Genomic DNA, 18,930 nt, shown 5'->3' with positions numbered 1-18,930 from the left:
CAGTGTAGCGTCAACACAAGCGCTACACCATTTCACTGCAAAGAATTCCCCGCATCGTAAAATTTGATGAAATGCTGTCAGATGAACTGGAAGAAAATTCTTCTTAAAGGACACGTCAGCAGTACCGTGAAATGCAAACTTTGAGGAGTAGACTGTGGGGAGCAGACGACATAAACGACATGTGCAACAATGCAGTTAAATGTTTGTGCATTGAGTCTGGCGGTCGTCACTTTGAACAGCTGCTGCGAATTTAAATTGTTGCTACAATGTGTGAGTGGTTTATGTCAATTAAAAACAAAATATTCATTCCGGACCAATGGCTACTAATCACAAAATACTTTAAGGTCCTCAACAATCCGCATAATTTTGGGACCAACGGGTTGGGCCACCCTTTATAAAACCTTTATTATTTGTTCGTGGTATTATGAAAAAACTACTCGAAATATGAAAGCTAGAAGCAGAGACTCTGCAAACAATTCCTGTTTCCCAAATGTATTTTTGCATTCTTACATAAAGAATGGGTGTCTTTAAAGCTGAGCGATTAAATGCCTTCATATTGCGATTTAAACTAGTATTTCGGCTAAAAATAGTGCCGTGTCACAAAGAATTGTGTGTTGTACAATTTTATTGCGATTGAAAATTGAGAATCTTAGCTTCTAGTCAACCGTGGAGGAAAAGCTCTGCAATTTAGCGAGCCTAGAAACAATTGTGGTTGCGTGGCAGCAGTGATCCGCGTCGGTTGCAAGAGAAAGCGTAACGAGAAACAAACACATGGCAGCCTCCAGCAGCTGAGGCACGGCTCCTTATAACAAGGCAACTGTGGCTCGAACAGCTAAAACAGAACAAACATTATTTTAAAACATTGATTTTGGTCTGTTCCACCATCCATCAAGATCATTCATCTGTAAACTTTGCAACTGTGCGCAGTCGATTTTTGAAGGTTAAGTCACTGAAGAAACCATACAACAGACAATAATGACCGGCAGATTCACAAGAGTCATAAAGGTGATATTTTTGACAAATAGCTAACTATTTGCTTGTTATCACATGGAAGTGCAACCGAGCATTAGACTCTCATCGGTGAAAGTTTGAGGCTGAGCAGGCATTACAGTGTCTCAAGGGGAAACTCATTCAACCGTCTTGGTCCCTAAAGCTGCGGAGAGGATCAATTACCGTGAGATGCAGTGCCTTCCTGAAGAGCAACTGACTTTCGTTCCATTTCACCCACCTCTTCTGTTGCAAGCATACCCTCGAGGTTCGCTTCCTTTTAGCATCGTAAAATAAGAACTGCACGGGGAATCATATGCGGATGAAATAGACAGTGGTGTATTACCATAAATTTACAATGATACCATTAGCCAGAACTTATTTCTTCTACGACTTACTGTTAATGTATTGATAATTCTTATTGCAAGTTACACCTGGTACCAGAGCAAGAAAGTAATCGCAGTCAACAATGACACATCTCCTTTTTGATACATTCATACACGATGAAGTCATTGTAACCACGGGACAGATATCTCCCGTGCCTAGAAACGCAGGTGTGTACACTGTTTCATTCCTCTGTGTTTTAATCACTTAACTGAATCTTGACACATGCACTTCGATGATGAATATGGGAATAACGTACAACTCAGCAACTCCTGTTTTGGGAAATATGAGTCAGCAAAAACATCATATGTGAACACATTATTCCAAGCAAATGCATAGTTTTTTGCCAAATTGTGCCTCATTTCTGAAGATTCAGATACTTGGCCGTGTTTCCTCATCTATCTCCCACGTGGACTGTGCGTCTATTTTCTACGAGTGCTCGGTTGCTCGCTGCATTAAAGATCACCATCTAACTTACCGCCCACGATACCAGGTCGTCGTAGACGGGGTGTAGTCTGTGCTGGGTAATCTGGAAGTTCACAATGCCCTTTAGTAGCGCCGTGTCTTCCGCACAGACCGCAAGGTGAACGCTAGCAGATTTACTGTTTATAACTGAGACCGAGCACCGACCCTCGCGGAACTCCCGGTAGGATCCCGCGCTCTTAAGTCAACACAATCTGTCCCTTGTACGGAAGGTTCTGATCTCCAAGTAGGTTTCTGAAGACACAGCGCTGAAATTCCAAACTCAAACAGATGGTACAAGAGACCTGCGTGCCACACAGCGTTGAATGTGTCCGAGACGGGTAGCAGTGGCGTCCAGAAATATTCCCAGGGACTGCCGTATGTTGGATGGCTATCTCACTATAAAGGGAGCCGCACCTCAGATATATTCAGAAAGATAAAATACATCGACATGCCCTTTTCACTGAGCTATAAGCGACAATGTGGTAAATTTCCATACGTATGCAAAAAATTGTAACGTGTATAGCTACCGAGTTGTGACGCCGACTTTTTCTTTTTATAGAATTATATAACCTTTTTCTATATCGTTCTAAAAATCCTTCGAAGAGTTCTTCAACGAATACATTAGTGTGCAAAACTTATGGACGAAAGTAACTTTCGCGTGATGTTTCACTGTCACTGTTCGATGAAATTTGGACCACACATACAAAGAACTGCTAACACAATGTTCAAAACTATTCATCTTCTCCACTCCGGTTCCACGCTTTGAGCAACTCATTGCCACATTCAACCAGGTCTCCCACCCACTCAGGCAGATCGAACTCCTCCTCCTCCTCTAAAAGCTCCATAATTTGATGTTTTTCTGGAGCGGCTGCCATTTGACCCCCACCTTGCATACCTTCCTCGGTGCACCCCTCCATATGCGTAGAACCATCATCATCTAGAAAGAAAAGAAAACAATGTGTCTAAGGAATCTCAATCTAGACACTTGGAAAACGAGTATATATATATATATATATATATATATATATATATATATATATATATATATATATATATATATATATATATATATATATAACTTGAAATTATTTCATGTAAGAACTACGATTTTATTACAACTGTACTTGCAGTCGAGCTGTGCCTGCGCCTTCTCCATCTCCAGCAGCTGCTGGTCAAGCCCCACCAGCACTTGAGGGATGTAATCTAGAAAGGTGGAAAAGACTGAGTATAATATCGAGTATAGAAGAAAATCCCTGTAGAAGAAGTGCAGTGACTTAAATGGTGCAGCAATCAGCGGGCCAAAACAGATATAACATAGAGACGCAGAACATATAAACCCACAATCTGTTAAAAGACCTGGCAAACTTTACAGAGGGCGGTCCAAAACAGGTATAACATAGAGACACAGAACACACATAGACACGCACGCACACACACGCACACACACACACAAAATCTGTTAAAGGACGAAGCATTCTGTACAGAGCGCGATTCAAAACATACGTAACACACTGTGATGTCACAAGGCTCAGGCCTGTCCCACCCCTCATTAAATCGACCAAGACTTATACGAATAATTGTAAGAACAGTTATTATTATTATGTTCTTTAAGTTTGTTTTTGGGTTTTCAGAAATACTGTGGGAAGAAAGTTTATTTATGTTGCAGATAACGTGGAAGACGTTGCCCAACGATCACCACGAAAGTTCGACGTAGCGGCAAGTGGGCAAGAAATAAAGCGAATGCTGCGAACTACCGCGCGCCATGGAAGAGCCTGGGCCGCGAGGGCGTCGAGCTTCCTAGGTCGTTGTTGGACAACGTCAAAGGAAGAGATATTCTGCTTTCTCTTTGTAAACAGATCGATCGAGTCTTGTAAGGTTCATGTAAAACGTATAGGCGGGTGACACATTATTACTTCCACCAAGATGCACTTCTCAGCCGTTGTCGAGAAAATCGACAGTTAAACTCATTGTAACATCCTACAGCCTTGTGGCGCACCGGTAAGCGCTCGGGTTCGTAATCCGAAGGTCACCGGATCGAATCTCGCACCATGCAACTTTTTTTTAGTATTTTTTATTTGTAATTAATTAATATATATATATATATATATATAATTCACGGCAATCAGTTGCAACAATTATGCATACAATAAGTTGTTGAAAGTCGTTTGTTGTGGAAAAACTGGCGACTTCGAACATGATTATGTTTTCTGCAAACAAAGTTGTATTTCACAAATGTTATTAATTGTCTTCATAATGTTTACACGTGTAGTTAACGGAAGACGTAGAAACGATATTCCGAAACGAATACGTATAGTGTAAGTCAAACGTTCGAATTAGAGACCCCATGATATATATATATTAGAATTACAAAAAACAAATGCTAAAAAAAAAATTGCATGGCGCGGATTCGATCCGGCGAGCTTTGACTTACGAACCCAAGCACTTTCCGCTGCGCCACGACGCTATAGAAAGTTATATATCGTAGAGAGTATTTCACCGCAACGGTTTCTATTAACTGTCGATTTTCTCGACAACGGCTGAGAAGTGCATCTTGGTGCTTTGCCACATTACACCTCTGGCCATGAGCTTTTATTATGCGCAGTATGGATCGAATCTGAATTTCACAATTGGCGGCCTCCCCTTGTTAGTGTCAGAACGAAAACCTTACGGTACTGCCAAATTCATAATGCCACTTTTGTTTTCTACCTACATATTTTTTGTTGTTGTGAATACATAATTTTATCTATGAAATGACACATTTTCATAATACTTGCGAATGATACACGAAATGAGGTAAATACAGATCTTTTCGATGTCAAAAGTCGGTAATATCCTACTAATTCGCGTTAAAATAGGATCAATCGTCTTATAGACACTTAATGTTTTATTAAGATAGACTGCCGTCGTGTTGTTACTGTAGTAAGCTGAATTTAATTTGTATTAGTACAGTGAATATTTTAATTAAATTTTCCATTAGTTTACTAAACGCATCAGTAACCGCCAAAGAGAAATTAATCAGGAGCACAATTTTCTTTCACGATATCTAAAACAATCTGACAATGCTAATGTTGTTTACAAATTCTACGCCCGTAGAAACCCACTAGTTCTAACGATGTCATTAAACCAGTGTAGTTTTAAGAGTATTTTCGTCTAGAAATGAATTACCTTTACGGTTGATCGATCAAGAGCGGGAAAGGTAAATTTTTACGAATATATGACGAGAGGGACATGTGCTTGAGAGAGGACTTCCCTATCAATACAAATGCCTGAGAGACGACTTTACTATCAATCTTCTGGACAGTTTTGTTTCTCAAATCAACAGAGTGCGTCATCATGCAGTAGCACAGGTGATGTAGTTTTGTTGCTCGATTTCCTTACACTGCCACCAAAAGGTGTCTTAGTTGTTGGCAACAAATTCCAGCTGTGTTGCACACACCCCGTGGGGCAGAATTCGTAGCCCAAAACACACTTTTGGAGCTATCAGATGTAAAATATTATGTTCACACTACTGTTTGCTGGAGTTTACGTCTTTTGGTGGCGCTCAGCCTTTCATTTCTTCTTAGGAAGTTAACGATAAAGGCATCATAACACGTCACCAACAACAGTACTGCATACGAATGCTCAATGAGCGACCTGATGACGTTCAATAATAGTCATTCCATGATTTTTGTTGTTTCGAATTAGAGCATGCAGTACTCCTACGCCAGACTTCTGAACTTTGCCTGTTGATTGCAAATGTCGCATGATGGTGAAATGGTAATCTATCACATGTATCAGTAGTCGAGACTTCCTTAATGTGGAAAATCATTCATGCCAGAACGATCTTTGTTGAAACAAGAATATCTTTTTCTGGCGTATTTTTCCCAAAAGCACTCGCTCCAAACACAGTTCAAATCTTTCTAGTTGCCTCCTCTGCATTCACCCCTCTGTTATACCAAAAGTAAACGTTGTGTTGCAGATGTTACACCTTCTTCCACTTGCGACTCAATTTTACAATGCTTAACCGTAGTTCATGATTTTCAAGTATGCAAAATGCAGTGCTTAACTGCAAGATGATAACTAGAACTTCAAATTCGAAAATGACAGTTAAAACATATACTGACAGCGTCACACTGCGTTCACATGGGCGGCGCCGGATTTCAGGCGGCGGGTGGCGTCTGGCCGGTGGCCGGTAGCCGCTGCAGCGCGAGGAAACGCTCGAGCGTAAGCTGTTATGATCGCGACGCAGCCACGAGCTGTCCTGCGGAATTGTTTCTGGAATACTTGTTATTGCTGGTGGGTAGAATGTCAAGCGAATTATCTTCGATGTTCAATCAAACTCATAACTTTATATGAGGGCCGAAATGTAGTAAATATATATATATATATATATATATACATATAGGTGGACGCGAACAGGCGACTATCAGTTTAGAATGCGCAACTATTACCGCTAGACCACGGGCTCACACAGTGCGAGTATACAACACTTCCTCCTAACACTTCCGCATCTTATGGTGTTGCCAGATTGTGGCAGATGGCCGGACTTAAGAGTTGTCAGGGGCGGCCAGTTTTATTGGCCACCTTAAGTGAACGACTCGGACTTAGTCTCTGTGGCGGCCGGCCGGCGGCCAGTTTTTATGTCTAAGACTGTACAGTCGTTCCTGAGTGTTCAGCAGCACGTTGCACTAGGCACGCTCCACGTGCCGACGGCTTAAGGAAAGACTCCGTTTCCATGTACAAGTTGAACAAATGCTTGTGGCAATTCAGAACTAGCTCGCTTGTTGTGCATAAACTAAACGACTATTGCGCTTACACAACAGCGACAAAAAGGTGTTTTAGTAAGTTATCGAATGTGGGCACGGTGGGTGTTGCAGAGGGAAGTTTCTGCGGGCACGTGGATTCCATTTGCCGGGCATCCATGGTGATTTACGATATCTGGTGGTTTCGCGAAATTAGTTCGGCCTGGGTCGTTAATAAATGTCACAGACGACTCGATGGCTAAACTTTACTTACCTGGAACACAGGTTCCCTAGCTATAGTCTAATGGTGCGCTGAACGAGAAATTTCCTCTTATACTAAAGGGAGTCGAAGACTTTTTGCCTTCTTCTTAATAAGACGCAAACAACGGTTTATTCCAGACAACACGCAGGGGATTGATGTGACACTAAACTTTCACGCTGTAGACTCTGCTGCGTGTTTTTCTTTCAGAACAGCTGTGAAATACTCGTATAAATCTAAGCGGAGGCGCTAGAAAAAAGGGCCAAGGAGCTGAGTCGGGACGGGTTAGCGACCCTTGGGTTGCTACACCGGCCACACCGAATGTAGCTCGGGGATTTTCTCACATAAGTGCAGGGCTGGTCCCCAATCAAATACAAATTTCAGTGTCAGGTATATTTTCTGAAAGTGCGTATTTGGACGGAGTGTAGCGTTATATGGAACTGCAACCTGGACGTTAAACGGTATAGACAACAAGCCAACAGAAGCTTTTGAATTCTTGTGTAACAAGAGTTTCAGATGAACGCTGAAGATCAGGTGGCTAGACTAGATAAGTAAAGGAGAAGCATGAGAGCGAATCGAGGAGAAAAAGAACTCCACAACGCATCTTGAGTAAAATATGACTCCTCCTTTGCTCACATGTTGGTGTGTAAAAGATTAGTTAATTTTCGTGATGCAGAGAAGTGTAGGGCTTTAAAAAATTACAGTGGAATACTATTCTTGAAGTCACTAAGTAAGTTCAAACTGATACACAAGACAGTGTTCTGGACCTTTTATTTTCGCGGGCAAGTGTTCTATCATCTGAGCTACTTAGGCACGACTCACGACCCGTCCTCACAGCTTCCAAAGGTAGGAGACGCGGTACTGGTGGAACGGAAGCTGTGAGGACAGGTCGTTTGTGAGTCGCGCTTGGGTAGCTCAGATGGTAGAGCACTTGCCCGCGAAAGGTAAAGGTTCCGAGTTCGAGTCTCGATCCGGCAAACAGTATTAATCTGCCAGGAAGTTTCATATCAGCGCACACTCCGCTGCAGAGTGAAAATTTCATTCTGGAAGCCAATGTTGGTTGCTAGGCCACTTCAGCTGCCTGGTCAGAAGGAATTTTCTTCCCCTGCACATGATGGCTCCTTTCCACGCGGTTTGTGAGGGTTCTGTCGTAATTGTATCAACTAGAGGGTACGGTGTCATGTTTGTGCTGCGTGATGAGAGAAGGAAGGATGTTAAACCCGATGCCGACAAGCAGCCTACTCCTCTAGAATAGCAACATGACCATCAACTGTGTCAAATGTCCTTCCTCCATGAGACACCTTGGAGGTCTTAAACGTAATCCGGGTCGCTGGGCGCAATGTCCAGTGATCAGGAACTTCACGCCACTACCTCTCCTCCTCTGACGGTCAATTACTCGTGGCGGAAATGTTTTCCAGAAGATTTGCAGGAGGCAGACTGGTAAGGACAGTTCATGAACCCAGTCTTCGGACTGAGGACAACATTAACAACAGTAAATAAATTGGCTGTTTTTAATCCTAGTTCTCATTAAGTCATAAATGGGTTCAACACTACTCAGCGAAATATGCGCCCCTAGTTTCTCGAACAGCGAGGAGTGTATGTGAGCGTACGTGGCTTGCGTCAGCAGCGGCGACGACGACGGCGCCTGCAGTTCGTCTACGATTCGCCAAGATGACTTCATTGGCGCCCCGGAAATCTCACGGGCCCCGTTGGATGCCGCACCGAACGAGATTACATCGCCGTATAGCTTATGTCCTGCTCTGGACATCGTCGCACAAATGTTGTTTACTTTGGACGTCATAAACTCCCTTCGGGGAAAAATGACGTTCGCAGCGCAAAAAGCAATTCTGTCAGCAAGGGCACTCGCGCGCGACAGTGGAAGGGGGGGGGGGGAGGAGGAGGAGGAGGAGGAGGAGGAGAGAGAGAGAGAGAGAGAGAGAGATGGAACATACATAAGGGACCTGCCCCGCATAAATACCAACTCTCAGTCACGGGCACTGTCTTAGGAACGTAGCCATGCTAATTTCGCCAGTGATAATCTTACTACAAGGCCTCTGGAGTAGGCGAAATTCCCTCAGAATTATTGCGATCTTGGAACAACCAGCCGTGACAAAATTATCCCACCTGGGGTGCAAACTATGAGACAGGGGAAATACCCTTACACTTCAAGAAGAACGTAACAATTCCAATTAGAAAGAAGACAGTTGTGAATAATTACCGAACTATCAGTTTAAAAAGTCACGGTTGCAAAATACTGATGCGAATTATTTGCAGCAGAATAAAAAAAAAAAAACTGGTGGAGGCTCACCTCGGGAAGGTCTCTTTTGGTTCCGAAGAAACGCAGGAATTCGTGAGGCGATAGTGACACGACGACTTACCTTCGAAGATACATTGAAGAAAGGCAAATCTACTTTTATAGTATTTGAAGATTTAGAGAGATGCTTTTGACAATGCTGAGTGGAATACACTGTTTGAAATTCTGAAAGTAGCAAAGATAAAATACAGGGAGCGAAAGGCCGTTTACAGTTTGCACAGAAACAAGACTGCAGTTGTAAGGGTCTAAGGACATGAACGGAAGCAGTGGTTGAAAAGGGAGTGAGACACTGTTGTAATCCATCACCGATGTTATTCAATCTGTACATTTAGCAAGCTGTAAAGGACACCAAAGAGACATTTGCAAAAGAAACTGAAACTCAGAGAGAAGAAATAAAAACTCTGAAATTTCCCAATGACATTGCAATTCTGTTAGAGACAGTAAAGAACATTTCAGAGCAGCTGAATGGAATGGGCAGTGTCTTGAAAAAAGGTTACACGAAGAACATCAACAAAAATAAAAGAAGGGTTATGGAATGTAGTCTAATTACAATAGCCGATTGTGAGGGTATTAGATTAGGAAATGAGAGACTGCAAGTAGCAGATGAAGTTAGCTATATGTGCAGCAAAACAGCTGATGATGGCCGAAGTAGAGGGAATAAAAAATGCAGACTGGCTGTAACACGAAAAGAATTTCTGAAAAAGAAGAATTAGTTAACAACTAAATTTACGGGTTAGGAAGCCTTTGCTGGAGGTATTTGGAGTGTAGTCTTGTACGGAAGTGAACGTGGACGATAAGCAGTTTAGACAAGAAGAGAACGAAAGTTTTTTGAAAAGAGGTGCTATAGAAAAATGCTGAAGTTCGATGTGTAGAACTAGTAACTAATAAGGCACTGGAACGATGGTACGAACTGAGGGAAAAAAAAGAAAAGAATTTTATAGCACAGATTGACTAAAATATATGGTCGGTTAACGTAACGCATCTTGATGCATAAAGGAATCTTCAGTTTGGCAATGGAGGGATTAGGAGGGGGTGAAACTGTAGAGGCAGATATGAAGGACCTTGCACGGGATAAACTGGCGTGGAAAGTTGCATCAAATCAGTTTTCGAGCTGAAGACCATCACCACCACCACCACCACCACCAACAACAACAACAACAACAACGAAAACAGTACCTAAAATGTGGAACATTGTACACTCACGACTTCACAGTAACAAGAACTTACGCATTTATTACAAACGTGGGTCCACAGTCCTACAGTATTTTAGAAGCAGCATATGTCACTTAAGACTGTTATTGGATTGATGTACATCTCAATCGCAGTATTCTTCTCAAGTGATAATTCGACATAAAGCGCGACAGTATTCATTCATTACTATTACGGCGACATCGTTCTAGTGTCCAGTAAGATAAAAACAGATTCCTTGCCAAGCTGTAGTTGTCGCAAGACGAATATGATGCTAGAAAGGGTCCGGTATTTACGAGGGTCGTTCAATAAGTAATGTAACACATTCTTTTAATCAGTCAGTTGCGGCTGAAAAAAATGCGGAATCTGTTGTGGTACATCGTGGAATATTCCTGCTTCAGCCCGTATAGTTTCATGAACTTCCGATAGGTGCCTTCTAAATGGCTTCTGTAGTGGAGATGCGTTCCAAGCAGACAGCTGTCACTGAGTTTCTTTTGGCGGAAAACCAGAGCATCGCAGATATTCTTAGGCGCTTGCAAAATGTATACGGAGACCTGGCAGTGAACAAAAGCACGGTGAGTCGTTGGACGCGGGGTCATCATTGCATCAAGCTCTTGCAAACCTGTCCGATCTTCCGCACACGTCTGTGACTCTTGCGATGCCGGCACGTGTTTCATTTAAGGTGATGGACGGATCACAATCAAACACCTCGCTTCTCAACTGGGCGTCTTGCTGGTAGTGTTGACACATTCGTCCACCAGTTGGGGTACTCAAAGGTGTGTGTCCGCATCTCGTATATTCCAACTTCCATCTGTTTGGTCCAATGAAAGATGCAATCCGCGGGAAGCAGTACGTGGATTATGACGTTACTGATGTACATGACGTTGGCTGCGACGTCGACCATCAGAATGGAGCCATGGGGCCATACAGGACTTCCCAGCCGTCGCGCTAAACTCAGAGTATGTTGAAAAATAGTCTATTTCAACCTAAAGAGAGGAGAATAATATAGTCGATTGGAATCCCGAATAAAACCAACCTACTTTCAGAAAAAAATGTGTTGCATTATTTATCGAACGCCCCTCGTACATTGAGTTGACTACGAATTATTATATGAAGTGATGCGTCTTCCTTTTGTACAGACAACAGGGAATCTTGTTCATTCTCATACAGACGAAATAAAATATGTCAACATGGTTGGGCACTAGGAAAATGTCAAGTATAAATACGTACTGAGGCATATCATATCGGATTATCACTTGAGAATGGCGTCCCCCCCCCCTCAAAAGACACACACAAACACACAAAATCGCGAAATAAATTGATCTAGTCTAGGCGTTTCTGAACTAAAAAAAATCTTCTTTGAAGATATACTTTCGGCGTTCTACTTTCATAAATAAAAGTAGTAATTTTTCCTTGACTCTTATCCAGGTGTATTTCTTCAAGGTCATTACACTCTTATCTGAGGAAATGGTTCAAATGGCTCTGAGCACTATGGGACTTAACATCTGTGGTCATCAGTCCCCTAGAACTTAGGACTACTGAAACCTAACCAACCTAAGGACGTCACACACATCCATGCCCCAGGCAGGATTCGAACCTGCGACCGTAGCAGTCGCGCGGTTCCGGACTGAGCGCCTAGAACCGCTACACCACCGCGGCCGGCCTATCTGAAGAAATCTTTGACTAATTTCTTGCGGAGTGTCTCCCAGCCAATGGTGGAATGTAGCTGGCATGGTCTCAGTGGACGGATCGCACACCAACTACTATTCTTGATTTGCCGTTCAGTCGAGTCACTGTCACATAGAGTAGTCAGAAACTTAATTCATATACCCATGCTTCCCTCCCTATTTTGATGTATATTACAATTAATTCAAAACTGTTACTTATTCCGTAAAAAAATGTGCAAATGAAATCTTGAAATAGCAAAACAGTAAATATTTTGTATGGAAAATCATAATAGTGATGGCGAAATAAACATTTCATGCAAGAAAACGTATTCACACAGTTTGCATTATTAGCCTTGGAACATTCGGTCGTCTTGCACAAGGCTTATCGGCGCGCTCCCATACATGTCTTTATAATTTACCGTACTGTGGCGTGCGGTGAATTCAGTTTATCAGCAGCTACGTGCCTAATTGTTTACTTTCACGATCTGTTCACTTACGCACTTTATCGGAACTTTTTTCCCATTTTCTTCCACGTTTACTATTATAGAGAATATAAGTTTCTTCATTGTGTTACTTTTGGATGTTTGCTTATAGAAATACTAAAAAATGTAGTTGCTCATAAAACATAAAAAACGCTAGACTATAAAACGTTTCACACGCACTTAGAAGGAAGCAATAAGTCCTGAATTATCATTGCTGTTCTTGGAGGATTCGATGCCTGGAAGACTCCATAGGAATTGTTAAAAATTAATGAAATCCTCGGAATAAAAGCGATATGAAAACTTTTTTACTCGTTCACCACTTAGTTCTACACAGAAAATCATTAAATTTTTTTTTAGTTGAAAATTACACGCGTATATTCTTTTAATAAACTAATAACAATTTAAAGTTAAATTTAATACGAATAAAATTTGAAAAGCATGTGTGTACGAAACTTTTAGGGCAACGGTTTATCTTGCTCAGTGACGATGTCAGCAAAATTCGAAAACAACAAACGGAAGTAATGTTCTTTCCGTGCACCGTCAGCGTGACAACTGAGTGTTTCGCACTCATATGAATACATTAGCGCTCTCCATGCGATTATTTATCTTTAGAGTGACAGAAAAACAGAAATCACTGTTACTATGCAGAGCGCTAGTATGGCAACAACAACCATCTACCGTTAAATGTTTTTATATGTACAGGTACGATAATTAATTCTTGACGAGAGCTACTCATATTTTTTACCTTGAGACATATTGTTTATTTCTTGATACGTAACTATTCAGTATGCTAGTTTTTTATTCCTGATTTCTGTATGGGACATTTTTTATGAGCCTGCATTATTTCTCATTTGTGAGCGATATCTTCTGACTATTATGTGTGAAATTTGTTTATGTGATTTGTTATGAATAAATATACCGCATCCTATCACAAGTCCAGGAGTCACATGCGGTACTGTAAAGGTTATGTAGGACAACACTTTACTAGGTTACGTATGACCATAGCACGTACTTCAGTGAGGTTAGAATTAATCAATGGTACTTACTTTAGCATATTAAGTTATTGTAATGCTCTTTCTACGGTGATACGTGTCTCTGTAATGACTTCTGAAAAGTGACTCAGAGTTTCCGGATGCTTTTAAATGTGTTGAAATCAAGAATGATAATTAGAATCGTATATCATTCGTCTAAGCTTTCTGAACAATATGACATAGTGTTTGCACAATTACTTTCTCACAGCTTGAGTTTCTTAGTTTTCAGCAGCGCATACCTTGTACTGTTGACGCCATAGTAGAGATGGAAACTGGTCTTTTTTTAAATATTTAGAAGCTGTTGTGTAGTAGCTACACACTGGTACGGAGGATACGAGAAGCCACCTGGCATAAGATAAAAAGAGTCGAGGCAGCCCTTACACACACGGAGATACTCGTGTTGGTCTAACAGCCGCAAGTCGTGCCTTCACTGCGACACATACTTCATTCCGCCTGTCTCTGACTCGTAATTTGGCTGGCAACACAGGACTTTCACATCCACTGTTCGAGTCAATCATTGTTCAACTCTCCTACTACAGATAGCGATTAGATTGGCGAAGGAGCACAGTTAAAATTCGAGTGGCTTAAAACAGAAATCTTACAAAGTAAGAGAGCCGCTACCATAGTCACTGCTGGAACTATCGAATCATCCAGCAAGATAACGCACTTTGACTCAACAGCCGTGCAGCGGTACACGAGTCTTACGAATATATGGTTAATGTTGTTTCCGCTGTCGTTGCAGCAGATCGGCGTGATACAGCTCTCCAAGTTGGGCAATGGCTACATAACTACGGCACTCTGCTTGCACAAAAGACATCTTAAAAGTTAAATTTATATTTTATGTTAACTTTTTTCTCTTTTCCTGAAAAAGTTTTTCTTTCTATTGCCAGTCTACATTTTATATCCACTTACTTTTATCGTCGTCGGTTATTTTTTTGTCACGATAGCAAAACTCCCTGACTTCCGAAGCGAATTCCCTCACCATCACCTGTTGTAATTCGAATACATTCCAGTACCATATTTTATTTTTGTTGATATTTATCTTTCAATATCTTTTCAAGACACTACCAATTCCGTTCAACTGAACTTCTAAGTCCTTCGCGTCTGTGATGGAATTACAATGACATTGGCAAACATTAAAGATTTGATTCCTTATCTCTAAATTATTACTTCTTTTCAAAATTTCTTCTTAGTTTTCTATGCTGGTTACACAATACAGAGACCGAGTAACGTGTGGGATAAGCTACGGCCCTGTCTCCCTTCTCAGCATCCGCCAGCCTTTTGTATCCTTCGACAATGATTTCTGCTTTCTTGCTTCTGTTGAATTTGTCGATAACGTTTCGGTCTCTGTAGTTTTTCTTTGCTATCTTCAAAACTGCAGTCTGTTCTAGTTAACAGTGTCGTAAACAACGATCCTGTACACGGGTGCTGTGCAAGAACTGCAATGATGTTATTACTGAAATACGTTATACACACAGGTCTGGACACGACATTTCTCTGTGCAAAGTTCACCACCAACGGAGAAGGGAATCTGACGAATGAGACAAGTACGAAATATCGCTATCAAGTTTCGAGTCCTGTCCGACCACCCCGGATTAGATTTTTCTGCGGTTTACCTAAATTACACTGTCTGAGCAAAAGTATCCAGACATTAATATGGGGTATTTCCACCCTTCGGCTTTATGACGGCGTAAACTCTAGAGGACGATTTTAATGAGACGTCTCAACGTCTATGGGGAAATGCAAGCCCATTCTTCCTCATCAGGCAAACCACAAATGGTAACGATGGAATTAGGGGCCTGGAGTGAAGTCTACGTTCTACCTTATCCCAGATATGTTAAGTGGGACCTCTGTGCAGCCCAGTCCATTTCGGGGATGTTTATGGTTCAAATGGCTCTGAGCACTATGGGACTTAACTTCAGAGGTCATCAGTTTCCTACAACTTAGAACCACTTAAACCTAACTAACCTAAGGACATCACACACATGCATGCCCGAGGCAGCATTCGAACCTGCGGCCGTAGCGGTCGCACGGTTCCAGACTGAAGCGCCTAGAACCGCTCGGCCACAATGGCCGGCGAATGTTAATGTCCACAAAGCATTGCCACGGAGACGCTGCTTTTTGACAGGGTGCATTATCATGGTGATACAATCATCTTCTACGAAATCTTTCTATACTCTATGTAGTGTGAAATTTGTTTGCATCCTTACGGATTTAGCTTTATCTTAAATGCAAGAAGCTGACCACATGCTAACAATGAAAGACAACCGCTGATACTACAAATAACAGCAGGTGGTGTTCTTCGGGCATTCGATCGGATTGCCACAGGGTACAGAGTGATTCATTGCTCCAAATCACTCTTTTCCGTGGCGTTGTTCTTTACACCAGCAGCACTGACAACAGAAATGCGCAGATTACGACCACTCTACCTCAACCTTTTTTAATTTCCTACGCACAACCATTGTGTTAGCTGGACTGCCCGTTGCAACGCTTATTTCGCACGACCTTTTTACAACCATCCGCCGCCATGACGCACTGCCACCGACTGCCATTACATGAGGTATGCCGAATGTTTGTTTAGCTATTGTTGTTGCTTCGCGCTTCCGCTTCACAAAGACATCACCAACAGTCAACACGGTCAGCTTTAGATGGACTGAAATGTCTCTGCTGGATTTGTTTCTCAGGTGACATACAGTGGCTAGTCCACTTTCGAAGACTCTGAGCTCTCGTAACCTACCCATTCTGCATTGCTTCTCTGACAATAAATACTCCCCGCCTCCTGTCATACTGACGGTCAATTCCGCATTATATAGGGGTGTCGGGATACCTTTGATCACATAGTGCATTTGCAGCGCGTTGTTTAAAGAACACGCCCAAAATGTTTCTCCAGGCCCGTGCATCAGAATCTACGTTCCACCCGCTCTGAAATACAGGTTGGCAGGACGTTTCAACTCTCAACTTCCTTTCGTAAGGTACTCTGATGAACAAAAACCGAAGACATAGGCAGTTATCAGATCCACCTTACTGAGAAGGACTGGTCTATGCCCACGCCTAACGTGTGTTAACACGGGGCACACTTGGGCTGTATCTACATACACAGTGTACGCAGAAAGTGCTTGACAGCAACATTAGCGATTTTGTCCTACTAGATTCGCGTATGGAACAGGGAAAAAAAAAATGACTGCTCACTTGCTTCGCCACGCTCTACCTTATTCTAATGATCCCGACACGAGATCTACTATGGAAGCAGCGTAACTGTTTTATAATCCTCCAGAACACCGGTTCTCTAAATTTCCGAAACTCATTTTCTCGACAACATAATCCGGTCTATCAGTTTAGTATGCGATGCTATCCTACACAGCTCAACAGAAAACTGTATCGTCCTACGAGAAGGCTAAAAGTAAATTCACAACATACAATAGCTCTTTCTTTACGAATCGCTGTCTTGCTCACTGTTGCTATATGCATGCTTCCAGCGACTAGTTGGTCGTAGGTTTAGTACGTAGCTCATTGCCAGCAGCACTTCCTTTGTAACTGTGGCAACTATTAAGTCTGGAAACGACACGTATAGGTCAATACTGCCGAGAGTACATTAAGAGAATTAGTTGGATCGACTTCTCGCCAGATCGGGGAAAATGACGATCATTACAATTACAAATCTAACTAGGAAAATATTTAACAGTGTGCTCTATTTGCAAACTCCCATTCTAATTATGAGCCGGCCGGAGTGGCCGAGCGGTTCGAGGCGCTTCAATCTGGACCCGCGCGACCGCTACGGTCGCAGGTTCGAATCCTGCCTCGGGCATGGATGTGTGTGATAGCTTTAGGTTAGTTAGGTTTAGGTAGTTTTAAGTTCTAGGGGACTGAGGACCTCAGTAGTTAAGTCCCATAGTGCTCAGACCCATTTTTTTTGTAATTATGACTGCACATATTGCAACGGATGTCTTTTTTCTTTGTAAAGCACGACGTTGTGACGCTATGGGTAAGGCCACGGTGGTTCGTTTTACTAGCTGGAAAATCTTATTTCACTGACAGTATTTCCGGTTTCGGTTGCACAGCAACTATCTTCAGTTCACATTACTATCACAGCAGTACATTTACAAGTTATTGTATGATGGATTAAAGCTCAGTTTTTACGTCACATTTAGTTAGAATTCAGTTTCGATATTGCATATAGTTCAACACTGAAACCCCTGATTCACTACAATAATTATGATTGTCGATTAAATAAAAGTTTCAGGAAAGTATATCGTGTTTTCCGACAACAGGTTCTCCCTTACTTTACATCGGAAGATAATTACGGCCTAGCGAGCTGAGTTTGATAAAATCAGAACACCGAAGGGGAATAGGTTTCCCTATTCAAGTACAGCAAATGCAGATCATGATCATGGGATTGTTATTTTCATAATGCTACACAAGATACGAACCAGAAGACTGTAGATATACTGATAATAGACAAAAAAAAAATACCCGAGCAAAAATCAAACAGCAGTAGGGAGACAACCCCTGAACTGGAATCCCTCGTGCCATCGCAGAAGAGGATGACATGGAGGAGGACACTGGAGAGAGACAGAAGCAGGAAGAACGTGGGGAGAGGAGAAGGCAATGGCACAAAACCGAGACCGCTGGCGTTGCTTCATCCAAGCCCTAATTTCCAAGGATTGTAACGAAAACACAAGAAAAAGAAGAGAAGAAGTGACATCGAATTATGTTACAGTCAGGCTTTTGTTTGATTTACGAACATTTATTTTTTTCCACGTATACATTACTCTCAATTACTCAAAATATTAAGAATAAAAATTGGTTGTGGCAATATGATTAATTGTCCAGAAAGTAAATTCAAAAATGGTTCAAATGGCTCTGAGCACTATGGGACTTAACAGCTATGGTCATCAGTCCCCTAGAACTTAGAACTACTTAAACCTAACTAACCTAAGGACGTCACACAACACCCAGTCATCACGAGGCAGAGAAAATCCCTGACCCCGCCGGGAATTCAACCCGGGAACCCGGGCGTGGGAAGCGAGAACGCTACCGCACGACCACGAGCTGCGGATGAAAGTAAATTCCTTTGCTTCGCTTCTTGCATGTATTTGGTTACGTAATTTAATTTTAACTGAAATTGCTCTGTTATTTCCGTCTTCGATTACTGCATTTCAAATTTATTCAAATTACAAGTTTTACTATCTACACACATTTTTGCCACGAGTATTTCCATTTCGTTAAGGTGATTATTAGGTTTTCTTGTTGAAAAAACTATAAAAATTATAGGTGTCACTGTAGTTTGACACACTAATAGCGGACTTTTACCCAGAGCAGATACAACGTTCGGTAAGGTTTGTAATTGAAACAGCAAACACCCTACGTATTATTTAAAAAGGTTTATTTGGAGCAACCCACTGTCGGTTTCGGATTTCTTACAATTCCATCTT

General features: G+C 41.9%; 1 protein-coding gene across 1 annotated transcript in view; it reads right to left on the bottom strand.

Moving 5' to 3' along the window:
* Nucleotides 1-990: 990 nt before the first annotated feature.
* Nucleotides 991-18,930, bottom strand: part of LOC124789350 — a 47,719-nt gene continuing 29,779 nt past the window's right edge. The window contains exons 2-3 of the mRNA XM_047256676.1: nt 2,965-3,039; nt 991-2,773 (exon numbers count right to left, since the gene is read on the bottom strand). Coding sequence (XP_047112632.1) covers nt 2,568-2,773; nt 2,965-3,039 — 281 coding nt within the window. The 3' untranslated portion in view covers nt 991-2,567. The remainder of the gene's footprint in view (nt 2,774-2,964; nt 3,040-18,930) is intronic.

This window comes from Schistocerca piceifrons, chromosome 3, assembly GCF_021461385.2.
Source record: "Schistocerca piceifrons isolate TAMUIC-IGC-003096 chromosome 3, iqSchPice1.1, whole genome shotgun sequence".
Lineage (NCBI taxonomy): Eukaryota > Metazoa > Arthropoda > Insecta > Orthoptera > Acrididae > Schistocerca > Schistocerca piceifrons.
This window is presented reverse-complemented; position numbering and strand designations above follow the sequence as displayed.